Below are 27,537 nucleotides of genomic sequence, written 5' to 3'. Positions count from 1 at the left end.
GGGCAGGTTAAAAAGAAAAAAAACACAAAAGCCTAATAACAATAGGAAAAGAGATGTTCAACTTCCCTAATAATCAAAGAAATTTTGATTAAAATACCAGTGAACATTTTTTTTTACTGAAAAAAATTCAAACGAAAAAGCATTAAAAAAATTTAGGAGCTGGTTGAACACAATTCTAAAAGTTATGTAATGACTATAGGCTTCTGGTTCTCATGCTATTCGAATACCTGTGTTACCCCCATGCCCACCGCTTCTGCACTCCAGGAGTCCCCTTCATGGGCTGCATCATCCTAATGTTATATAAAACCCACAGAAATAACATACAACTATTAAAAAGAACAAGGGAGATATGTTTGGGCTGACATGAAAAGATGTCTACCAGGCAGTGTTAAGGGAACAAAGCAAAAATCGATTAATAGTATGTATAATACTTTCCAATAATTTGCACAAAGTATATAAAATAAACATTATTAACTGCATATCTATACTTAATATGTGTGGAAAATATTAGCTGAATTACTGAACATTTGTAAGGCTTGGGTGAGGGGAGTCAGTTTTGCTTTCTATTTATTTTCTTCATAAAAGTAAAAAAATAAACATTAAAACTTTTATTTTTTTATTCATACAGTCCTATGAAGCTAAATAAAATTATTTTTGTGATAAGTTTTGAAAAACAATATCCCTTTTGAAATAAAATCAATGGGAATTTTACCATACAAGTTTTCTTTGAAAGATGAATTAGCCTTCATGTATTTCTCATAAAATTCTTATTTGTTATTATTCTTATTTTACAAATAAAAAATCAGAGGTCAGGATTTGAGCCTTGAACTGTTGTTTCAAGCTCATGATCTCAACAATAAAGAATTATATGTATATATAATATACATATAATATGTATATTTGATACTTAGAAGAGACATAAAGATAACTTCGGTTACATTTGTTTTAGACTCAGGATATTGGAGATCAAGAAATGGGTCCTAAAACACGAAACAAGTCAATGGCAGAATCAGAAACAGAGCTTGTGCGACTTGACCGTATTTCTTTTTTATTATTTTTAATGACACCAACAATAATTCCCAAGCATTAAAAACACCTTCAAAGTTTATATATTTGCCTATTAATTGTGCCTTAAAATATTTAGAGTTCCAAATACTAGCTTTGTATTGTATTCAATAGTTTTTATTTAAATTTAAATCTCAATCTCTACTATTTGCTAAGCTCTAGGCCGAAGACAATCTTTGTGGTCCGAGATATTTTCTGATGGCTGTTGTAGAAGAAGTTTTGCTTACAGCACATTATGATACCCTGGTTTCAAATTTGGTCGTGCTTACCATTACCGATGGAGATAATGAATATTCTATGCTGGAAAAATAGAACTCAAAGCTTGTTTATTTACTTAATAGTTACACAGGTTCTTCTGAGGTCTGTATTTTTATTTTACTTTGCTACCTTTTTATGGTAGTTTTGATGCAGTTAGAAAGACTCTTCTGACTCTTTCTTACATATATTGTAGTTAAATTAAAAAAAACCACACAAACACATTTTTAGCCTTAAATGTAAACAGCAAACTGAATCATCAACTCTGCCATAGTCCACAGCATCTTCTCTTTTCTACTCGCTTGTGGATTTCTCCTTTGACATACCTGTGGCATTTACCTGTCCCTGCCCTATTCCTATTGCACATCCCTAATTCAAGCTATTATCCTCACTTGCCTCAGAATTGCACTAGCTTGTTAGTTTATCTATTTGCCTTCATCTCTTCCTCTTCCATTACATCCTCCTTATTACCATCTAATTTACCTTAAGAACACAGGTCATAATACAGTATTTTGAGCCTGAGCTTTGAAACCATTTGATTGTCACACATTCAGTAACACAGAAAAGTTGTGATTTATTAATGTGACTTTTCTGGCCAGTGATGATCAAACGTTAGCCTTATCTTCTGTCTCCACTCTCCAACACTTTACACATTCTAGCCGCACAGATTAATTATAAGTTCTCAATATACCACTGTTTCATGCCTTATGATTGTTTTTCCCTGTCTGTTCTCTCCCCTCCTCAATTTTTACTGGGATAGTTAATCACAGATCCCTCTAAAGTCTTCTGTTATAGTCAAGGTTATACTCAAGGCAGAACTGAAAGTGATTAATTTGCTGTGAGGGATAAGGGCAAAGGAAAGTATACAATAACTATAAACTGAAACATATCTCTCTTAATATTAAGCGTTAGTGATGGTATTAGAGCTTTTATTACTGTATAATTTTATAATTTTATTGTTGACACAAGGTTTAACTTACCTAGTATAATTTTATTGACATTGGTTTTATAGTTCAAAACTGAAGAAAATAATATTATTTTCTTTAACCAATTTTGTCTAACATTAGAAAACAATTTCTCTCCCCTTAGTATCTCTTTTCCACCAAATAATATGAATTATGCTTACAGAGTCTATATATGAGGGAAGACCCTCCAAAATGGAATTAAATTCTGGAGAGCAGGCCCCTTGTAGTACAGGCTTCCCTCACTAGGTGAGTGTTTTAGGAACCCATCTGTATTAGTGTACCAGCTGGCGTAGTTGTGAGAGGCTGTGTTCTCCTTCAGTTAGTTTTTTTTGAAGACTCTTTAAACATGTTTGCCAATTTCTTGATGGGTGATTTACAAGTGCACCTGCCCACACCACACTGTGCTGAGTGTTCAGCAGTTTTTGAACAAAAACAGCATGAACTCCAGGCCCTACCCCCCATTCGAACAATCTTGCCCCAAGCACCTTTTTTTTAATTTCCCCTGGATAAAAAAAGTCCTCAAAGGGAAACATTTTGCTGATATGGAAGAGGTGAAATGAAAACGGCAGAAGCACTAAAAGGCATCAAAATCAATTAGTTCAAAAACTGTTTCGAACACTGGAAAAAAGTCACAATAGGCGTATTGCATCAAATGGAGAGTACTTTGAAGGTGACTGAAGTTTAAACATGTAAGAATAAATACACAATTTTATAAATAAATTCTGTTTTTTTCAGGGGGTGTCATATATGTTCTCTACAAGGTTTAGACAGTTCCAGAATCCCGGGTCCAACCTGGAGACGACATCAGCAAAACTAACACTTTTTAAAACAATTTCTTTGCTCCTACCTACTTAGTGAAAATAGAGGAGAAAAAATTTACAACTATAAGCAAAATAATACAGATGAAAGAAGCAAATCAGTACTTGGAGTGAGAGGAAAGACACCTAATATTTCTTACTACAGATTTTATGAAGCTTGCTAGATTTTGTTCCCAACTTTTAATGGACCACAAATAACCGTATTTGAATAAGAGTGCTCTGTGTCTAACTTTCCTTTGTAGATTTGCATACACAATCTCACTTTGGCATGAAATTTTATACATTTTATCTGTGGTGTATATCAATACCAAATTATGATTCAAAAGGCAGAGTTGTTTTTCTCCAACACACTGCACAGTTGAATATTTCTGCTTTTTTTAGGGGGGCTGGCTAAGAAGTCTACGCCATGTGCATGTCTGCTACAGGTTTATTTACTGCAGTTCCCCACAGTTCTGGCTATATCCTCTGTACAGTCCTCACTAGTGTAATGCAGTAGTTAAACCTCAATCCAATCCAAGTGATAGGGATTTGATTTCTCCTCTGCTAGTTACTTAATTTACCCAGTGGAGCAGTGAGTAGTCTCTTTAAAACTCTATTTCCTTATCTGTCAAATGGGGACGATGAAACAATAATTATGCAACTTGGGAGTATTTCTAGGGCTGTGGCGAGGGTTCAATTAGATTTTACATGTAAATACTTTGTGCAGCCACTGACAAAAAGTGCACACCCAACGAATGTTTACTGATGATGATGATAAAATTGTAAATATAATGTAATATACAGGAAAATATTTTTTAGATTCCATTGGCTTATAATTTGAAAAATATTATCACAGCAACTGAATGGAAATTTATATTTGTATTTGCTTATTTTTAGTTTTTAGAAAAAAGAAAGTTGCTGATAAAATTAATGGTAATAAACTGATTATAGAGGGAAGTTTTATGTACTCACGGGAGTAAACTGGTTTCCCAAACTTCAGAAATCTCTAGCTACACACTAACAATTTATATGCTAATTACAAAACATTTCCAAATGGTGATCCGAGCAGGACAGAAAGAGGTTTTAGCTTTCCACAACTGTTTCCGCGCCTTGTAGAAATCATTGTCTATACTTAAACATTAAAACAAGTACATATACAAGATCTGTCCAGGAGGCATCCAGCCATGTAATATGGGAAAGAGACATTTATTGAAGAAGATACAAGATACAAGAAACACTGTACATAGGACAATGACAACTCAGTCCCCTCAGAGTAGGCACTTTGGGACCTCACACAGTTCTCCCAATTGCCATCAGATGCCTCACCATATTTTCCTGAATCTCATTGACACTCTGAGATCTCTTCCCTTTCAAAGATGATTTTAGTTTTGGGAAAAGCCAGAAATCACAGGGCATGAAATCTGGGCTGTTAGAGGGGCTGAGTCACCTGGATGATTTGATGCTTTACCAGAAAACTGCACGTGAGCATATTGTTGTGGTGAAGCTGCCAATCACCAGTTGCCCATAGCTGCAGCCTTCTGAATCTGAATATTTTCCACAGAAGAATATTCAAGCTTAATGCAAAATTTGATGCAGAGTTGCTCTACTCAGTCATTTTGAAGGCCACACAGTACACGTGCTCACTCAATAGCTTCTACCACCCCCACTGACTAGTACAGTGAAGTCGTCATTGTTCAAGCATGTCTTTCCAATCCACCCTCCTTGGCTGCCAGATTACAAGGATGTTGCGTAAACCATTCTCATTATATTAACAATGGCTGAACTTTAACCATCTAAATGTGAGCCTCAAAGCTGACATCTGATACCTCGTATAATATGTATACTAATTATTCATACTTTAAAAATAAAACTGACCTCTCCTCATACTGGTCTGAATTTGTGAGGTTTTGCCACACACAAATTAAATTTTCTAATGTATAGCTCACTTCTTCATTTTCATTGCAGCTGTAACTTAATCTATCATTTATAAAAGGAGGCTTAATGAAATAATTGACCCATTTTAATATTATTAGAGTGTCTCCTATTTTTAATTTGCAGCTATTAATAAAAAGCATTAACGTTTTAAACCTTGAATCAACTTAATAACCCAATTTATTGGCTTGCAAATCTCTTAGTGAAATAAGGAAAACAATCTACCACTGTCAAAATGTGATAGTATTGATTAATTATTCACAACATATATAATCAGAATTTGATCTGGAGTGTTGTTCAATGCTGCAATATCCTTGTTGACTTTTTGTTTGGAAGAGCTATCCGTTTTTGACAGTGGGAGTTAAAATCCCCTATTACTATATTGCTGTCTATCTCTTTGAAGTACTCCAAGATTGTCTTTATCTATGTAGGTGCTCCCATATGGGTGCATAAATGTTTACACAGGTTATATCCTCTTGTTGGACTACTCCCTTAAGTATTATATAGTGACCTTCTTTGTCTCTTATTATGGCCTTTGTTTTGAAGTCTATTTTTTCTGATATATGTATTTCTACCCCAGCTTTTTTTTTCATGTCCATTTGCATGGAATATTTTTTCCATTCCTTCACTTTCAGCCTGTGTATATCTTTTGTTCTGAGGTTGGGTCACTTGTAGACAGTATATATAAGGGTCGTGTTTGTTATAGTACCGTGTATACAGCTGAAGGTTCTTTATCATAGCCACAATTCAAGAGATATTTAGTTTGCTGCTCTCTTTTCACATTATTAAAATAATTCATCTTGTGTTACTATGTTCTCCATTTAAGAACACTTGACATGCATTTGTGCAGTTAACTGTCAGTATTATGAACAGAACAGCTGAGAATAAACTTTAAGTAGGACTCTACTAGTGAAGTATCAAGTAGCCTTTCAAGTTACAGCTATGTATGAAAGGAAAACTAAAACATATCATAACACTGTGGTTAAGGATGAAAGTCAGCTTAAGCTTTTGGAGTGTGAACTCATCTAATTGAACATTTTCTGTGGTGATAATTTTTCCTTTTGTGCTTAAGTTCTCTTGTACCCAAACCAAGTGGATCACCAATGACATTTAAACCCAATCACTGCTTCATCCTCTCACTCTTTTCTTTATGCACATTTACACCTAAGGCATTATTTCAATGAACTCAGACCTTTAAAAACATATTTAATTTAAATGTAAAAAATAAAAATGGGGATGGATCAAGTTAACTACTAAAATCAGCATTTTTGTAAGACAATGAAAATGGACTGGTGGCAAAGGAGCTGGAGATGGCCAGAAATAGACTACAAGTCTTGGGTGATGTACCTAGAGGGAATAATAGGAATTTATTAAATTCCGATAATTATTGCTCAGGCGAGTCCAGTACTTCCAGGTTAAAGACCTGGGTAGAACAAGTCCTCAGATTCACATTGCTGGGCAGCAGAAGAGAGATGAGAATAACATCTGCAGGGCTTACAGATAAAGCCAGGCACTGGCCTAGGGGTTTTTACATGCATTACCTCCTCAAATCCTGGTAATGCCCTATGTGTTACATTTTTACTTCCCAACTTGTTCAATGTTGAAAAGAGTCTTAAAGTTGTAAAACTGTTTTAAGGTCCAATGGCTCAGCAGACTCATCTCACTCAAAAATGTTAGATCACTAACTAAGCCACTCAATCTACCTTTCTCATTGCATACTGAAAACACGGTCTTCTATCTTTCTTTTTACTTTTTATTTACATACAATAGTCTCCCCTTATTCATAACAGAAATGCTGCAAGACCCCCACTGAAGGTCTGAAACTTCAGATAGTACCTAACCCTTTATACACTATGTTTTTTTATACATATGTACCTGTGATAAAGTTTAAAATATATTAGGCACAGTAAGAAACCAACAATAACTAATAAAATAGAACAGTTATAATATATACTGTAATAAAAGCCATGTGAATGGATTTGGGCCCATTATTAAGTAAAATAAGTGTTACTTGAAAACAAGCACTGTGATACCTCACCAGCTGGACCGATAATGCAGATGGCTACGCAGTGACTAACAGGTCGCAGTGTATACAGTGTGGATACTCTGAACAAAGACGGGGGTCATGCCCAGGGCAGGACGGAGTTGGGCACTGTGAGATTTCACCACACTACTCAAAGAGGTGCACAATTTAAAACTTATAATTTGCTTTTATTTTTGGACTTCTCCATTTATGGTAGGACCAGAGGTTACTGCAGGTAACAAACTAAAAAACAACACTGTGGTTAAGGGGAGAGTACTGTATTCATCTCATTAAATATTTTTTTAAAATTACTATAATAAAATGAGATTTGTCTTAAAAGTAGAGAAATGAAAGGAAAATAAATATATAAAAATAAATGAGGGTAGACATAGAAATGCATGCTGCCAAACTCTATAGAGTTATTACATGTGCCTCAGTGCTGACATCTGGCACCTAGTCCAAAAAAGAAAACTGATCATTTTTATGTATCCTGATTGCTTGGAAAGAAAAGTTCTTTAAAGAAGTGTGTTCTGAGAAAAGAGTTCTTTCGTGGTTTCTCCTAAGGGTGCTAGTGAGTTCACTATATATTAACATTTTTCCTGCAATGAATAACAAATTGCATACATATTTTTCTATTGATTTATATACAACTGCACCAGCTACTACATGGTATATCTGGTACTGTTAATTTCTAATAATTATTGTTAAAGATTTATCATGACCAGATCCAGATTAATAGTAAAGTATCAGAAATGTCCCAGGTGGACTACAGGATCAGTGCCTGTCATCTTTCACATGGGGTCTTTTCTTTGCAGTTAATCCTTTTTGTTAATTCAAAGGGTTGCTTAGATTCTGATTCTGCCACTTACTGGATGCGTAACCTTGGGAAAGTTACCAACCCCCACTGTGCTTCAGTTTCATCATCTGGATTTGGGGATAACAGTACTGATGCCATTACAATTACATTCAGGGTTAACTTGCTTTAAATTGTAAGAATGCTTAGTACAGTGCCTGGCTCCAGTGAATTCCCTATAATTCTCTATATGGTGATGATAATATTTATAACATATAGATATATAGTTGTGCTTAAATCATCTCGCAAGCATAATAAATTTCAAAAATCCAAGATGAATCTTTTCTTTCCTCCATGATGTACAATGAAGGAGGTAGAAAATTGAAATCTTCAGAAGTGGTTGAATTAGTATAATTCTTGGAAAGCATTCTGTGTTCTTGTGCTCTTAGAAAAATATTCTTATTCTTTCCAGGTAATGTGTTGTTTTGGGAATTTGTAGAGAAAAATACGATCTGTTTTAAGAGTCAAAAATGTCTGTAATTAAAATGAAAAAGCTTTTGGAGTGACTTATCTTTTTTTTGTACCTTTAGTCAGGTAGTTTTAGCCTAGATTTTAGATTTTTAGAGATTTTTTTAATTACCCACTCTTCTCACTGTTAACCCTACCTCTGCAGGCTGATTGCTTGTAGAAAATAAATTTATACAAATTAAAACATCCCTTACACTTCAATAGCAACTGCTGCAACTACTGTAGTGGAATACATGTGTTGTTCCATACAGTATAATACCAGGTTAGTCACACTACTTTGGTCATAGGGCTCACAGACTCAAATTACTACAAATAATTACAAGGTAATTTTTGTAAGCATACTTAGTGCAATGGAGAAATAAGACCAAATTGCATTCTCATATTGTACTAGAACCTAAGGAAAGCTGAACTCAATCTAACATGAAGCAATGACCAGTAGAGTCATGTCTCAAGGAACCATGGACAGGAAGCTCCTTCAGAGTTGAAGGCAGAGTGGGTAGTGCAGTAAGTGACCTCAGAGGGGATCCTCAGTCAAGAAGTCCACCCGTATCATGACTCAGCTATTCTCACCATCTATGCTTTTCCTTCCAAGCATCCTTTCTCTTCTTTCACTGACAACTGCCTTCTTCTCCTTCAACCCTGTTCATCTCCAGGCTTCTGTTTATACACCATTTTGATGTATTTTGGATCAGTTACTACAGCTGTCGACAAACTTGTAAACTTTCAATGTCTATTCTCCTTGTCAGCTATCTCATTTTCTGAACTTTTCAGTGTAGTTCCAGAGAGCAAATCTAGTTTTTTTCATTAGGTTACCTCAACAAGGGACTGTGAAGAGAGGAGTTTAATCCCAGAATGACTTGTAAATGTGGCAGGCACAGTGATTAGACTGTTAAGACCCGTGTTTAATTTTGTACATATCTCTTTCCCAATTACATTTTTGTGGCAACAACTTTGCATAGTGCCTGGCAAATATAGAATATTCAATAAGTATTTGTTGAATTTAAATGATAATGTTGATGAGAAATGAATAGAAGAGAAAGATGGAGTAAAAATCTTCAAGGTAAAAAAAATAATTAAATATTTGCCCTGTCTTTCCTATATATATCCTACTGAAGGGTAACCAAGTAAGTATCCCTAGTAGATGCAGGGAAGTTTTTAACAGAAAAAGACTAACTAATAAATTTGAAGGAATAACATTACAAAACCACACTTTTTCAGTCCCTGATGGAAATAACTGATTTGAAATGATTACAAACAAATAAATGCATTAGAAAAGAGATCAGTAGAAAACTTGGGAATGGAGGGATCAAGCTGCCATGGCTGGTCAATCTTAGCATCACTATAGTGAAACAACCGACTTAATGGTGACAGTTGATGTGATAAAGTATGAAGTATAGAGTCACCTGTGATGTATTCTTGAAGAAAACAAAAAGAACTGAAAGTTAGCCTCTGGAGCTAATAATATTCAACTATGGCAAATATCAAATGTGGAGAAACAACTTATACATAAAGAGGCAAGAAGAATGACCCAGAGAGTGGAACATTCTACAGGGCAATGAACATGGCTTCTTTAAGATGTCCGTGGCATGGGTCAAAGAAGAGGGACAGGAGCTGAAGTAGAATGAAAGAGACTTAGGACACGTAGCAACCATATGTAGTGTGTACACCTTATTTGAATCCTGATTAAAACAAACCAACTGTAAAAAGGCAGTTTTAAAGAAAAATATTGGCCTTTGATTATGGGACAGGGAGTACACGATACCAAGGCATCACTGTTACTGTCATTAGCTGTAATAATGACATTGTGATGTGCATGAGAATAGCCACCATTTCTTAGAGATGAACACAGAAGTACATAGGAATAAAATGATAGAATGCCTGAGATTTGCTTAAGACAATACAGAAAAGAAAAAGAAAGCTCAAGAGTACAGATGATAAAAATATGACAAAATCTTGGTAAATGTTAAATAATTAATTGCAATGGCTTCATTGCATTGTCTCTATAAGTTTTACTATATGAATACTTTTGTAAATTTTTTAAAATATAAATATAATTTATGGAAACCACAATGCAAGAAATAAATCAATAGTTTTAATACTTTGAACATTGTTAGTTCTAAAACAGAAAGGTAAGATGTAAATTCCCTGATCAAAGTAGCTTCAAGCCAGTCTCCTCACTGCAGGAAATGAAATATACTATCTTCTAAGACATACATTTCAAAAATAGTGTCCTGGCTCATCCCTCAGCCTTGAGAAAATGAATGCATGATGAATTATTTTTGCAAATAATATAGCATATTTTGGAAAGTTGGACCCTTTTCTACCCAACACATTGGATCCTCTAATATGTACTCTTAATGCAGAGAGAAAATAAATTGAGCCTTAATTCTATGTATACCTTTGGAGGAAACTAAAAGAAATTATAGATAATAATAAAATACATGCAAACACACAGGATCAGAAAATTGATGAAACATAGTTCTGTTTATAAACTGGTTAGCATTAGAAAAACAAAGTAATTTATAGTCACAATAATTTAAATAACCTGACAGTAAAATTTTCAGAATATTAAAAAAATAAGATTTTCTATTTTCAATCATTTATAATGAACCTCCCCTACATTATACATTGGGTTGATGCTAGTCTAAAGAACTTTCACATATAATTATACAATTTCCTACTGTGTGTAAATAATTCATGAAAGTCACGCAGATAGCCAAATCTCTATATGTCGGAATATAACTCACTATGTACTTCCTTTTTCAAAATTATATACTTTCTTAAATTGATACTTCTTCCTAAATTTATAATCTCACTTAATAGTGCCCCCATAACTACAGCATCTTCACGGTCTCTACCTTCTCCCTTAATACTCTATTCAACGCAGTCAGTTAAAAAGAAAACAAACTACATTTATCTCCTTAATATTTCTGAAATGTGATCTTACTTCTCCATCATTTTTATACAAAGCCCTCATACCTTCTCACTGGATTACCACTGTAGCCTTTTAACAGTTATTTACACTTCTAAAAAATAAAAAAGCATAGAAAAGAAGACAGTTTAATTAAAAACCCCAAAATAATAGAGTTTTAATTGAAAAAAAGTTTCATTTTCAGAAGACAAAGAATGTCTAGCCAGTTGGAAAGGAAAAAAACAGAGAACATACAAAATATCAAAGATGAGAGAGGGGAAATGAATTCAGATTTTAGAGACATTAAAGGATAATAAGGAATGCCATGAGTAACCATATGAGAGCAAATTTGACCACTTAGGTTCAATGGAAAAATTCCTTCAAAGACACACAGCAAAAAAACTCAGTTAAGAACAAGTAGGTTGTGGGAAAGCCAAAATGATGACATAGGAAGCTCCTGAACTTCCTTTTACCCATGGATGTACTATATGCATGATTTTACATGAAGCATTTATCCTTGGAGAGAAATCCAGACACTAGCTGAATGGTTCCTACATATTGGGTTAATGAGAAAATTCCCACGTCAAAATGAGGAGATAAGACTGAGATAGTCTTGCTATTAATCCCACCCCTCCCTGCAGATTGCCATACAATTGGGAGGGAAGTCCCAACAGCCAGCTTCTGCCTGAATAGTGAAGGGTTTGGACTGTACACCTAGTATCCCAACTTTTAAGGCTCCTTTATGAGGGATGAACCTTTGAAACACCTAGTTCTGAAAGCCAACATGGCTTGTGTGCATGACTCATGGGACCATACCAAAAAAAAGAAGATGAAGAAGAAGAAGATGAAGAAGATGATGAAGGAGAAGAAGAAGAAATTGTTAATGTGTGCATGAGCACTCTCTATGGCTGTTCCCTCAAGGCTCAGCCTAGAAAGAACAGGCAAAAATGCCCATCTTCTATTCTTTCCCTGGAGAGGGTTGGACTGCATACTTTACAAAATGATGCGTGGAAGCCTGGCTTCTAATTTAGCACGCACCTAGGGGATGGCTGAAATCCTCCCCAGAGCCCTGTGGAGCAAATGGGCACTTCTGTGTTCTCCCCTTTACTTGTTCCAACAAGAAAACTAAACTGCCAGTATCTGCGAAAAGAAGCTTGTTCATACCTTTAATGCTCCAAATTTTATGGTTACTACCAGAGGGACAGGTTCTCAAATCACCTAGCTCTGACACTGAATAGGGCTTGCATTCAAGTCCCATAGGACTACAGCAAACAAAGAAGCAGTTTTGCAACAGGTTCAGGAGTATCCCTTTTCCCACCTCCCATCCCTGTGGCTATATATCTGGGCTCAGTGTAGAGGGAACAGGCAAAAATGCTCACCTTCCAGTTTCTCTTGGGAAGGAGCTTAATTACATCCTTTCCCAGCTATTTCTTAAGGGTCTGGCTCTAATTAGCCTCTATCTAGGTGCTGGCTGCATTCCTCCCCTTTGGGACATTGATAGGTCTTGGCACAACTTCAACAATGGGAGCCATTAAAAACAAAGATAGAAGCTTGGATTTGAGAGACAACCAGGAGCTCAGGCTCTGCTGATTCATGAGACCATTATTTCAAGTCTAAGCTGTTTTATCTAAGGTGGAGAAACCAACACAGAGAGTCAAGGAAAATGAAGCAAGGGAATATGTCCTAACAAAAACACAAGCTAATTCATCAGAAAAATAATCTTAATGATAGAGACTTCAATATAACAGTCATAAAAATTCTCACTGATGTCAAGTAATCATTGCATGAATACCATGAGAATTTTAACAAAAAGAATATATAAGAGACAATGAGAGACTTTTAAAAGCAGCAAGAGTAAAGCAACTTGTTACATACAAGGAAATCCTCATAAGACTATCAATGGGATTTTCAGCAGAAAATTTGCAGGCAAGAAGGGAATGAATTGATATATTAAAAATGTTGAAAGAAAAAAACCCTGCCAACCAAGAATACTCTACTTACCAAAACTGTCCTTCAGAATTGAAGGAAAGATAATGAGATTTCCAGACTAAAGCTGAAAATGTTTATCACTAGTAGACCAATAGATAAGTGAATCAATAGATTAATGGAACAAAATTCAGAAATATACTCTTACCCATATACTTAAATTTATTTTTTGACGAAGTTGCCACAGTAATTTAAAGAGGAAAGGATAATTTTTCTAACAAGCACAGTTGAAAAGATTAGATAAATATATGAAAAAATCCTAAAGACTTAAACACTGTTATCACAGCATATATAAAAAATAACTTGAATTCGTAGACTTCAGTGTAAGACATCTAGAAAAAAAACTGTGGTGTTACCAGTTGATTTGGGGTGTGGCAAACATTTGTTAAGTAAGACACAAAAATCCCAAATTATAAAGTAAAACAAGCAATAAATTAGATTACTCCATCAAAAAAAATAGCTCTTCAAAAGATACTGGTAAGAAAATGGAAAAGAAGGTCAAAAACTAAGAGAAATATTGTCAAATTTATATTTGACAATATAACTTTATTTAGTATACATAAAGAATCATTTGATTCAATAATAAGAAAATAAGTATTTCATTTTTGAAATGGCAAAAGGATTTGAACACTTTCCCAAAGCAGATACAAGGATTACAAATAAGCACATAAAAGATCATCGATACCAGTATTTAAAAACGTGCAAATTAAAACCACAGTTAGCTATCACTTTGCACCCGTTTGAATGACTACAATTTAAAAAGTCCAGTTATACCAAGTGTTGGCAAAGTACAACCACTTTGTAAAGCACTTTGGCAGTTTTAAGAAATATTAAGTATGTACCTACCATATGACCCAAGGAAAATAAAAGAATTTATCTATGCAAAACCTTGTAAACAAATATTCATAGCAACCTAATCTGGAAAAAATTCCCAATGGTGACACTAGCCCTAAACCCTACTCTAACTAACAGTTGAAAGGATACACATTTTGTGGTATATCGGTATAGTGGAATATTATTCAGAAATAAAAGGAGATGAAGTATTGATACACACACTTGAATGAATCTTTTTTTTTGAGTTTTTTTTTTTTTTAAATTGTTGTTCAGGTACAGTTGTCTCCATTTTCCTCCAGCACTCCACCCCATCCCAGCCATCCTCACCTCCCACCCTTGATCCTACCCCTCTGGCTTTGTCCATGTGTCCTTTATATATGTTCCTTGAAAACCCTCCCCTTTCCTCCCCCCCATCATCCCTGAAAATAGTTGTAATGAGTAAAAGAAGTCTGAAAAATAATATATATAAGACTCCTTTACAAAAAGGATAAAGTGTCTAAATCTCTAAACTGATTTATGGTGTCATAAAGCAGACCAGTGGTTATCTGGAATGGGTTACCTAAGGCACATGGAAACTGAGTGGGGTGATGAATATCTTCAGTATCGTAATTGTGGTGAGGGTTTCGTGGCTACATATATAATGTCAAAATGAATCAAATTGTGTACTTTAAACATGTGTAGTTTATTATATTCAGTTTTACCTCAACAAATATGTTAAAAAGGCAGAGACACTGACACCAAAACATTTAAAACCACTCTGCTTAATAGTTTTTAGCTTCAGTGTGGTAGTTAAATTTCTGCAAGCATCTAGAAAGCCACTTCATAAATAAGAATTTTTAAAAAGTGAATAAATATTGCTCAAAGAAATACTCTAGTACATCAATTAATCAATGGAGTAGAAACAGAGAGAACAGATACTGACTACACATACAGATTTACTTTAATTTATTCATCAATTCAACCACAATATAATCCTGCTTATACGCTAGTGTACAAATTAAAACAAATTTCTTCCCTAATGTTTACATTCTACAATTATAAATTTTTATCAAATTCAAATAAGCAAAAGCTTATAATGATTTTTCAAAGTCATGGTAAATACTTCATTCAATAAATTATTTCAATATTTACACTGATAATGTTAGAGCACTCCAAAAGATAAAAATGAGTCAGATACACTTAAATAATTCATCTACATCCCACTGCCTCCAAAATAAAACTAAAACTTGCTTTAACTTGACATGTCCTTCACAAATTGGGCTGTGCTTTTCCTTTAGTTTAATAGAATACAAGATGGATGCTTGTTAATAATGCAGACTTCTGTGGCCATCTTCAGATTGTGATTCCAGAGGTTTGGAGCAGGGCTCAGAATCTGTAAACTCGACTAGCAATCCGTGCAACCCTGACTCCAGTGGTCTGAATTTTCTAATTTGTGAAACACTGTGCTAGTCTAACTAACCAGTAACTTAATTAGGGAAGCCTAAATTTGATGACACATTGTGCAAATAAAGACACAGGTGTGAATGAAAATCTCACAAATTCAATATTGGCAACCAAGACCATATCTCACTTTCCAAATGAGTTCACCTAAAACATTGATCCAATTAAATAAGAAACAAAATAAAGTGATCCTTAAGAGGCAAAAAAATCTTTAGAATGTTCTCAAAATCTAAGCATATACAATCATAAAATGTGGACTCCAAATAGAGGAAAGCCTTTTAGGTTTTCTAGGACTAAGTTTCACAGAAAAAAAAAAGTGACTCTAAACTATAACATTAAAATCAATAATAAAAAGCTAATTAAAGACATTTCTCTTCTTTCTGTGTGCCATTGCTCATTTTTATGCTTAGTAGACATGATTCAAATTTTATTTTTGCCTTAATAAATGTATCATTAAATACAGTTAAAAAGTCAGCTAAAATGTTTATATGTCTATCATAGTATATGATTAAAGATAAATCTAGGAAAGATTAATGATTCTATGATTTTTAAAGTATATTTTATTTATTATGCTATTACAGTTGTCCTAATTTTCTCTCCCTTATCCCCCTTCCATCCTGTACACCCCCCGTCCAGTATTCCCATTTTCCCTTATTTCATATCCATGGGTTATACATATAAGTACTTTGGCTTCTCTATTTCCTATACTCTTCTTAACCTCCCCTTGTCTATTTTATGCCTGCCTATTATGCTTCTTATTCTCTGTACATTTTCCCCCCATTCACCTCCTCCCTCTCCCCACTGATAACCCTTCACGTGATCTCCATTTCTGTGATTCTGTTCCTGTTCTAGTTGTTTGCTTAGTTTTTGTTTTTGTTTTTTAGGTTCAGTTGTTGATAGTTATGAGTTTGTTGTAATTTTACTATTCATAGTTTTTGATCTTCTATTTGTTAGATAAGTCCCTTTAACATTTCATATAATAAGGGCTTGGTGATGATGAACTTCTTTAACTTGACCTTATCTGGGAAGCACTTCATCTGCCCTTCGATTCTAAATGATAGCTTTGCTGGATAGAGTAATCTTGGATGTAGGCCCTTGCCTTTCATGACTTTGAATACTTCTTTCCAGCCCCTTCTTGCCTGCAAGGTTTCTTTTGAGAAATCACCTGATAGCCTATGGGAACTCCTTTGTAGGTAACTCTTTCCTTTCCTTTTGCTGCTTTTAAGATTCTCTCATCATCTTTAATCTTGGGTAACTTAATTATGATTTATCTTGGTGTGTTCCTCCTTGAGTCCAACTTCTTTGGGACTCTCTGAGCTTCCTGGAAGTCTATTTCCTTTGCCAGATGAGGGATGTTTTCCTTCATTATTTTTTAAAATAAGTTTTCAATTTCTTGCTGTTGTTCTTCTCCTTCTTGTATCCCATGATTTGGATGTTGGAATGTTTAAAATTCTCCCAGAGGTTTTTAAGCCTCTCCTCCTTTTTTTGAATTTTTGTTTCTTCATTCTGTCCTGTTTGGCTGTTTATTTCTTCCTTTTGTTCCAAATGGTTGATTTGAGTCCCAGTTTCCTTCCCTTCATTGTTGGCTCCCTGTATAGTTTGCTTCATTTCACCTTGTGTAGCCTTCATTTCACCTTGTGTAGCCTTCATTTCTTCCTCTCATTATCTAACCGAACTCAATTAATTCTGTGAGCATCCTGATTAACAGTGTTTTGAACTCTGCATCAGATAGGTTGATTATCTCCTCATCACTTAGCTCTTTTTCTGGAGTTTTGATCTGTTCTTTAATTTGGGTCATATTTCTTTGTCTCGGCACACCTGTTATGTTGTAAGGGGGCGAGCCTTAGGTATTTGCCAGGGCAGGGCAACCCTCTTTGCTGCACTGTGGTATTGTCTGTGGGGGAGGGGTCAGTGAGAGAAAATTGCTGCTTGCTGGCTCTGCTGTAGCCCCATTTTCCAATGAACTCTCTTGTGAGACTGAGAGTTTTTCCTGCCTTTGCAAACCCCGCAGTATTTTACAGCCAGAGGTTTTGAGTCTTTAGTTCAGCAGTCACTCACTCCTCCTCGCCCATGTAGTCTGCAGCCTTGCTGTGTGTCTATTCTACTCTGTAGAATGGTGCATGTTGACATTCTGGCAGTTCTGGTTGTTTATTATTTTTAAATTAGTTGTTATCCTTCTTTCAGTTGTGTAAGGAAGCAAAGTGTTTCTACCTATACCTCCATCTTGGCTGGAAGGAGCTGACTCCATGATTTTTTAATACATATTTTTCTAGTCACATCCTGATTTCTGATATTTGGTAAATGTAAAAAATTTCTTTGATTAAAAATAAAATCCTTTTAAACAACTTAGCATTTTTCAGTAGATTTTTGCTTCCTTTCAATGGTCATTTATCAAATGACCTGTCTAACCCCAAGGGTACAACCTTGAAACATGTATTGATCTTTCTGTCTTTAGGAAATCTACTCTATCTATAGAAGAGCTCCAAAGGATGATTGAGAAAACATATTTTACAAAGCTACCCAGGATGAGCTGAGGACATGTCATATATTAAAAGAGAAAATCAAGTCCTGGGTCATGAGAAAATAATAAAAAGATTAAAGTCTCTCCAGATGATCATGAGGAGACACTCTGGCCATCAGGCAGGAAGGCGAATATAAGGTAAAATGGAGCAGAAATTATGGTTACATATCCAAGAGCAGACCACTTTTTCCACAAAGAGGAGGAATTTGGAGCAGATAAAAATGGGCATTATGGATAGAGGGATAGAGCAAAAAAGGAAAAAGGACTCATGGACATGGACAACAGTGTGGTGATTACAGGGGGGAAGGAGGTATAAGTAGGAGAAATGGTAATGGAAAAAATACAATAAAAATAACAAAGAAGTAGAAAAGGATAAAAACTTGGATACTTAAATTTACTTCTTCTGTAATTGGAATTTCAGTTGAGTTCACACATAAACAAAATGCCCCAAACTGTCTTGACCAGTAGGGTCACAGAGAATGAGAAATAAGAAAAACAGTTCTCCATAGGAAGTCTGAATTTCCTTCATGGTCTGCTTCACAGTTTGTATGTTTCTGCTATCCCTGCTGTCCATAACACATCAGATATTACCAATATGTCAGGATGCCCTCTCCACTACCCAGACTGCAAGTGCATGGCTGGCAGAGGCAGCTGGTATTTTGCTTGTATAGTCCTCAGTAGTGGGGATAAAATAAATCCTAAATGTGCAACATTAAAGGTGTATTGGATCTTGGAAATTATCTAGTAATATGTCCTTATTTTACATATGAGGAAAGAGACCTAGGGAAATGAAATAATTTGCCCAAAGTCTCATAGCTAGTGGTATTTTGATAAGTTGATGACTTTAGACAATTCTAGAGTCTGGTCTTCTGTAACAGCCATGAATTTTAATTCCTCTGCCTGAGCTACTTGCTCATGATTTGTAATTTCTATGCATGGAGGAGTAGGTTTAGATTGTTATTTGAGAAAATGGAATTGTTCTATTAAATATTGCATTAAATTTGTTAAATCCAGGATACACAACTATTTTGAAAGCAGTTTTATTTTACAGATCTTTATTATTAAAAAGTTATATGTTTAATAGTAGTTCTTTAACATATCTTTAGTTTGGAATGGTACATTTTTTTTCTTCTTTCAAGACAATGATAGTTACAAAAGGCATCAGAGGAAAGAAAACACTTTTCTACATTAAATAAAAATAACCCTTGGGAAATATTTGTCTCCACATCCAAAGAATCACACTCTATGGGGCTTGAACTAAAATTTTATATCATAGAATTGATATTTTCTGATAAAATAGAAAAAATTGATTTGTAGTATAGCTTAATTTTTTAAAAAATTTGTCATCATTGTGAGAATATAAGCCATGCTTCAAATATTTTGTTCCTTAGCTTTAGTTGAATAAAATCTATTTGTTTATAAAACAGTGTACTTACTGATTCAGGACAGGTGTGTAGGCAGTTTTATCCTCATCAATAATAGTGACCATCAGGGTAATAAGCTGGGGCCAAAAATCCAAATTCTTGGTGGTTGGCCCCTGCTCTTCCCGAGGAATGTCCTGTTTCTTACTCTGCTCACAAAGTCATGTAACATGCAAAAGAAAAGGTCAAATGGTATAACGTTAGTTAGAAGTCACTGTCAAACAGGAGGATCAGAGAAAATTGTTATGAACAAATTAACTCGTGGGAGCCAAAGCTATTAAATTCAGATTTCCTTTCTTCACTGACTGGGACACCAAAGGATAAAGCCACGGTGGTCAGGCTTATATTTCTAAATGCTTTGGTTTGGGAATGAATGCTTCTCTTCTTGTGATTATAATCTTAGGAATTATTATTGTAGAAATTATTTCTTTAATGGAGCTTCTCCAAAGGAAAAGGTCTGAATTCCTTTTATACAAAAGTATGTATGTGTGTACATATGTGTGTGTGTGTGTGTGTGAAAAATTTATCCTGTCTAAATATGTTGTTCAAAGTCACTTCGGTAGTAAGGAGGCAGAACTCAAGGCTACAAAATCAGTACTCTCAAACCACAATAACCACATATACAAACCACATATACATGTCACACGAATGGCCCGTTAACTCTCTCATTCCATCTACAAATGTATCTAACTAAAACTTTGGACATTTATTTTGTGTGTGGAGGGGTGTAAGCCATGTTTGAATCCTTCTCCATTTATCATACTGAATGAATTCTCCATCAAGATTAACGGAGTGCAGTAACACTCATAAATGTTTTACATATAAACTTCACACTCAACACATACAATTCTTTCAAATATACCAATACATTATTCTTGGTATTCTGTTTGGTGGGTATTATTTTTAGAGTATACTTCTTTTACATTTACTTTGTGAAATCAGGCAAAACATATAAAGGCAGGACCATTTTTACTCAAGTGTACAAATAGGTGGGAAGTATATGGCTTCCCTGACTATTTTTACTAAATTATTTATATGCTGACAGGTCCAGAATATCTGAGAACTTAAATTTGTGGCTCAGGAAATTCATGGGCTCTCTGATATAAAAGATAGGTGAGATTATAATTGGCCCAACCAGTAGCCATAGTTAACTGCCATGTCTTATCTGAAAGCCAGCTACCCTTGGTATGCATGGAGTGGTTGTATGCATGTCTGCTAATGCCACCAAGACTTGTAACCAGATTTGGATGAGTCATCACCCAATTACTACTTTCACTTACGTTAGAGCATCGCCCTATGTTGAATCCACTTACTATTAGAGACCTCCACACACAGACTGTAATGTACCCTTAAGGACACGTAATTTCCCTAAGGTGCTATCAAGTGCTGTTGATTTATGTTTATGCTCAAAATGCAACAGATGTTAAAAGTTGGAAAACAAAATTAAAATAGTCAAAAAATTGGTGGCTGGCACAAATTACTTCAAAATTGCCAGAATGAACTATAAGCAGACTTCACAGGGTCTTAAGAACCTTGCATGTCTGGTCCCCAAGAACCACTTGAAAGTCCTTGGCAGCCTTCCCTTTTTCATTTCTGGGGTACATCAGGGCATATCAGCAGATCTTTAAGAAGCAAAAGATGCAGCCTTACAAATATTCAGCCTTACCTACTTTTAAGTTATATTTTCTATTAACATGTATCTTTCTTTTGTGAACAGGACTTTTTTATTGCCACAATAATGTAATCATTTACTCATTACATGAGTTCAATAAATTTCCCTCTCTATGATGTGTTTAGATTTGGAGAGTCTGGTAAGTTGTGAAGGTTGTAAATAAAATCAGTTCTCGTGGGCACAGTGGACTGCATTAGAATACTATCATTAATCATCATGACATGCATGTGGCCAAACTATATGTCTAGCTTACTTCAAGTAATGTAATCAAATGAGAGAAAATTACTCTAGATGATGTATTTAACATCACAGTCTCTTCTCATCATGCTGCAAAGAGTGATATGGAAAGGAGGAAAGACTAAAGTATGAGGTTGAATATGCTTTAATCCCAAGTCCCTTAGCTGTCATATATTATACCTCCATTACTCTTTTTTAATGATATTAGAGGACTATAGATAGCACCACTTTTTTTGCATCAAATTCTCTATGTACATCACAATAAGCCACATGGAACGCTGAATCATTAAATTTTTACATATCACACAGCAATGTCATAAATCATATTTTCCTGTTTTATTAGTGCATTTCAACAGACTATATGTTCAAAATAATGGGTTATAATGATGTATATTAAAATATATACCTGATTTATTAAGAATTAAGTTTTCCTAAGTAAGACTTTATTAATCTCCTAGAAGTTGACTAGGGCATTTAACCTTATGGTAAAAAAAAACTAAGATAATGGTAGTAGGAGTTTTAAGAGCTCATAAATACATTAATATGTACTGAAACCCTTTTAAATTAATACTCATACTAAAATTATATTTTATGATACATTTACACAATATACAAACATAACATAATTATAACTGTAATAACAAAAACAAAATCCTATAAACCTATTAAATTATGACTTAGTAGATCATTTATTATGGTCATCAGTATTTTAGTGACTGAAACATACTTTATAATAGATTATTGAGGAAAGAAAGTTGAAAGAAAGTCCATGTCACTGTAATGAGGAGGGGATTTTTGGAAAGTGGAAAGTTGCCAGAGTCAGCTGAATAAAGCATCCAGTAGGCATGTTTACAAGAAATACCTTACTATAAACAAAGGGCCTGTACAGACATGTTGATAAAATGTACACTCTACCTTCATAATTTCAAATAAGAAACTATGAAGATATTTGATCAAGAAGAGCTCAACATATAGAGAGAACTATTACATGCAAACAAACACACAAAAGAGTTGAAATAATAGATGATATCTCTATGGTAGTGAGACTTTCGCAACACCCCTAGGATTGCTATCCTTCTGTGACATTGCATATGTAATTTTGAAACTGTCCTCTACAGAGCTGACCAGCCAAAGTTCGTGGGGAGATATTTGGTAAAGAAATACAAAGATGGACATTTAAATGTGAAAGCACATGACATACATACTTGGGGATTTGCTAATAATACAAGGCTACAAGCTCTTGATAAGGTAAAGTTAAATAGGTTATTTCCAGACTTCTTTGAGTAGTTGTCAATATGCATAGTAATTCTATAAGATGGTACTTCTCAAACTTCAGTGTGTATCAGTATCGCTGGGAAGGCTTGCTAAATTACAGATTGGTAAACCCTATCGGCGGAGTTCCTGATGCACTAGGTCTAGCGCGAGGCTTGAGAATATGCATATACAATGAGGCCTCAAATAATTCTGCTGCTGCTAGTTCAGGGACTAGACTGAGGACCACTGCTCTGAGAGCTAACATTAGAACACTAGTTTCTCAAATGTATTTGCACCTGATAAACCCGCCACTCCCCTCCTCTTTTAGACAACCCCACCTTGTAAAATTTTCCACAGAATAAATGCACCTCTGAAAATACTTTGGGGAAAAAGGCTCTAGAAATAGATGCTATCAAATCCTGAAGTAACTTTTGTTTCATGTTAAGGAATTTGCATTTAAATCAAACTTGATAAGGCCATTGAATGATTTTAAACATGGAAGTTTTTAATTACATTTGTTTTTTTTAATGACTTGGCAGTAGCAGTATGTTTAATAAAATTAAATATATAAAAGAGTCAAGTAAAATTGATATAACTCATTGCTTAGTTGGTGAGAAAGAAGAGAGAGAAACCAGGTGGAACATTCCAGAATGTAATTAGGTAGGTTGGTCTGGAGTTCAAAAGCATTCTGAATTATTGATATAAATTTAAAAAAATTCCAGGATATAGATGGTAGCTGAAATTACGGAATAAATAAGATTACTCAAAGAGATGCCAGAGGCAAAACTTTGAGGAGAATTCTAACAAAGAGAAAGAATAAAATTTTATTAAAAAGAGGCATAGATGGGGGAATTAAGCCTTTGTTGAAATGGAGAGAATGGGATCCAGTGTGTATGTGGGAGGATTAGTCTCAAACATGAATGAAAAACATGTTTTCCTTGGAGTCAGATGATAAAAATGCTAGGAATTTCTATCCAGAGAGAAGAGCAGGGGTAAGTAGTAAAGGTTTGAAATAGGTCCTTCCAGAAATAGGAGAGAGCCTTGAGTTGAACCCATAGTGGCACTGCCAGGCAGCTTGGGAGCTTTGCTGAGAGTGGCTCCCTGAACATCTGGTGACACTGCTCGGGAACATCATGAGTTCCCTCCATCATTGGATCTAAATGTAAAGAAAACAGAGTGTGGATTTGCTACTGGAGTCAATGAAAGTAGGGAAGGACACAGATTTGAGTGTTTGACAAGAAGGGTTGAAGTGCTGGAACAAATATTTATTTTGGTCCAGAGGAAGAAAGGAGAAAAGTGGAAGGGAAGCAGGAGAAATGGATCTAGACAGGGTAGGGATAAGAAAGGCAGAGACAGAAATGGTGTTTAGGTATTTAGACTATGGGAGTGGGAGGCAGGAATAGAGATTAGGTGAAGGCCTCTAGAGCTGAGGTCTAGAAGAGCCAGGGAAAATGATTCCTTAGGTAAGATAATGAAGCTGTGGTTATCTCTGAAAATAACTTACAGAATTTATGCATATATAAGTAGGTGACTGCTACACTGTTCATAGGAAGATAATTTTGGTTCAAGGCAGGTAAGCAATGATTGAAGTTTTGACAACAAAGTTTATAAATGCTAGAAATTTGAAAAATCAGGACACTGTGGCTCTAAAGACACAAAATAAAATAAAAAGACATGCGCCTGAATATTTAACAAGAAATAAGCTTAAAATATAACAAAAAAGGCCGGGAAGATAAATTAATATTAATTGTTAACTAGATATCTCATATATGTTTGCAACTTCCTTTGACTCTGACTTGGCTGTATACCTCCTCACATTTCTGAGATAAGGAAATCTTAGCCCTGGCAGTCCAACAGTTTAGAAAAATGGAAACTCTATCAATAGTTTTAGAAGCAGATCATAAAGTTTCAGATGCTCAGCAGATCTGCCATCCCTGTGAAGAGAGATGTGGACAGTTTTTCCAGCTAGGAGAAGAAAGGTCATTTAAATTTCCTATACCTAGACAGGATCAGACAGAATTTCTCCAGGTATCCTTCCTGTAGCCCAGGGCAACCAGTTGGAACTTTAATGATGTCAGTGGAGCTATCCTTCTTGCTGCTCTCTCCCAGACACTGTTGCCTTCCCTTAACAGTGTAATAGTACTTCCACCACCTCTGAAACAGCTACAGAGGCATCTTTTCAACTCGTATTGGATTCAATCCTCACAACAAAACAATTAGCCCTGAAGACTGGATATATAAACGAACAGTGGACAGACCACATTTGACAGAAATCTGACCCACGATCTTTGCAGCAACTAGTTCGGGAAATCAAACCACAGCTTCTACAGCAGTCAGTGGGAAGTGGTTCAGCAACTGGTTAATCCAACAGTTTCCTTGGGTTTTGTCCTCACTTTCAACTTGATATCAACCAGAGCAAGCTAAATATGCTCTTTAATGCAACCGCATAGAATGCCCCTCTCATGAGCTGACTCCCAGTTTCCCCATGCAAACAAAGTCCAATCATTTCAGTCCTGATGCCTTCCCTGCTCTCTACTATAAAGCTTTCCCATTTTTCTGCCTTTGAGTCTGCCAAATAAAAGTAATGTTGGCTGCCTTCCTTGTTATAGCAAGACCTGAACAATTAGCCTGTTTGTTCTTCTTTGGGTGGTCTTTGTTCATCTCCAACCATCAAAGCCAAATATTAAAACCCTCGTTTCAGAGATAATCTGAATTACCTTAATTCCCAGCTATCTTCTTAACTGAATACGAGCATGTAGACCACACTTAAAAACACTTTTTTTTTTTGGTTTATATTCTCAACTCTAAGACTTGGTTATATAGTTTGTAGACACATTACAACCATTACTTCCCACTAATAATATGGAGCTGATTTTTATTCTGAGTTAGATCTTGAATGGGAAGAAAAGCTTTCAGAGAATAAAGTTATTGATGCTTATATAAAATCCTTACAGACTTCCTAAGTTCTTGAGACTGACACAACTTCTCTGCACGTACTGGCAGCTTAAGAGCTATAGGCACGATCAGGGTGTTCTCCTACCCCCGGTTTTAGAGCTTTCCTAATTGATATTGTAACCTGTTGTCCCAAAAGTTCCTACTAAAGTTGTTAGTTAATCCTTACTGTTCATATCACCACAGCCCCTTCATCTGTTTCTCCCAACTAGTGTTAGTTTAATTCCATTCAATTTTAGCCAGTATGAATGGTCAGACGTGAACATAGTAGGGAGATCTAGAGAGTGCAGCTCTGAGCTCTTCACAGACTCCTTAGTCTGCTTGTCCAAATACAAAACTATCAGGATATTATAGTGACCATAATTACTTTACTAAAATTGTTTATCTTGGTAATTTCAGAAGCTAAATTTTGTTTGACTGATTACACTTAAGCAAAATGGTATGAGTCTCTGATCAAGGTGTGAAGGTGTAGACAGGAAGTAAAAAAGAAGCAGGGTATGGAGGGATTTCACAGAAGCTTCCACAAAGAAGAGGAAGAAAATAACAGAGGAGAAACAGGTTTTTTTAAGATGTATTAACTTTTTGTGAGCAACTTGATCTCCATGTCAGGGAGTTCCAAAGCTCAGACAGACTGTTGGGAGGCAAGATAGAGAGAAGTTAGGGAAACTTCCTGACAGGGTGGAATAAGGAAGTAAAAGAGGACATCTCAGACCAATAAGCTGCTTGGTCCTCTCTCCAGAGCCTGCCCCTCCATGCCTGAGCAAAAGGAAACACTTATGGCAGGAGACTTGTGGTAGTCCCAGAAGCCAACGACAACAACATGGACTGGCTAAAAACACATCAATCCAAGTTGGAGAAAAAATTGACACGAGACACCAACCCCAAAGTTCATTATACCATCATTAAGTGAAAACTGACACCACAAGGGGGGGGGCAAAGGGGGGAAGAAACGCCATGGCACTGCTGGAGTGGACCACATTAGGAGAAAGATCCCCTCCCAACCAGGAGGCAAGGACTGCATTCGGTGCCTCGAAGTTCAGGAGCCACCTATCTTTAGAAGCATGTAAAATCCCAAGAACTGACTGACCCAGGGTGCAACTCACTCGCGAGTGAGCCCATGTCCACTTCAACGTGTTCATTTGCTTCTAGCACAGCAGCACGTCCCAGCCGCTTCATCTCTACCTGAATAAAACTTACTTCTGCTCTCACTCGGACTCTCACTCAGACTCACTCTAGTATTCTTTCCTGTGCAAGTCAAGAGCCTGCAGTTCCCTGACCACCCAGGGGCAGGGCCAGACCAAGGCACAGCACCCATCTGGTGACAACTGGGCAGAATTCCAGGGCCTGGCATGAGGAGACTATCCACAGGAAAGGTGAGAGGAAGAACTATGGAAGTTAAAATCAAATCATAAGTAAATGCAAATCTTTATGTCTATTTTCTTCAACTTTTGCCAGGAGCTCATAGACCCACCCACAATACTCTACTTCTTTCATTTGTTCTTTAATCACACTGTAAGACTGAAAAGACTACAGACAATGCTTATTACAATTTCTGCATTCTACCGATGAGGAAAACGAGGCTGACAAGTGGTCCATCCAAGTTCATGTATAGTCATAAAGATCAGACCTTGAAATGTTGTTAATTTATTTTATTTTAAAACTTATTTCATTTTACCTCTTCCCTTCCCCTAAAGTTAAAAAAATTACTTCAGGTAAATAGAAGAATACAGAGTTGGAATTCATTTGCAAGGCATACAGAAGAAAATTAAGTTACAGATCAATAGGGTTTATGACCCCTCTTCCTAAAGAGTTTGAGTGCTGTTGCTAAATGCAATCATTTGCATTATTCATCAAAGACCAAAGAAATCTCCTTATATATCTTAAGGCCTTGTATAAATAAGGTACCCTTTTTAAGGTGGTGCCAATATTTCCTGTTACTTCTTTTTTTAAT

General features: G+C 35.6%; 1 protein-coding gene across 4 annotated transcripts in view; it reads right to left on the bottom strand.

The window, feature by feature from the left end:
* The window catches only part of UNC13C (unc-13 homolog C), a 543,682-nt gene that overhangs the window by 185,914 nt on the left and 330,231 nt on the right, over window positions 1-27,537 (bottom strand). For all 4 annotated transcript variants that reach the window (XM_053928749.1, XM_053928748.1, XM_053928751.1 and 1 more), the window contains one exon: window positions 19,487-19,620. In XM_053928749.1, coding sequence (XP_053784724.1) covers window positions 19,487-19,620 — 134 coding nt within the window. The remainder of the gene's footprint in view (window positions 1-19,486; window positions 19,621-27,537) is intronic.

The sequence above is a fragment of the Desmodus rotundus genome, chromosome 7 (assembly GCF_022682495.2).
Source record: "Desmodus rotundus isolate HL8 chromosome 7, HLdesRot8A.1, whole genome shotgun sequence".
Taxonomy (NCBI): Eukaryota; Metazoa; Chordata; class Mammalia; order Chiroptera; family Phyllostomidae; genus Desmodus; species Desmodus rotundus.
The sequence above is the reverse complement of the archived record's forward strand: the minus strand, read 5'-3'. Positions and strand labels throughout refer to the sequence as shown.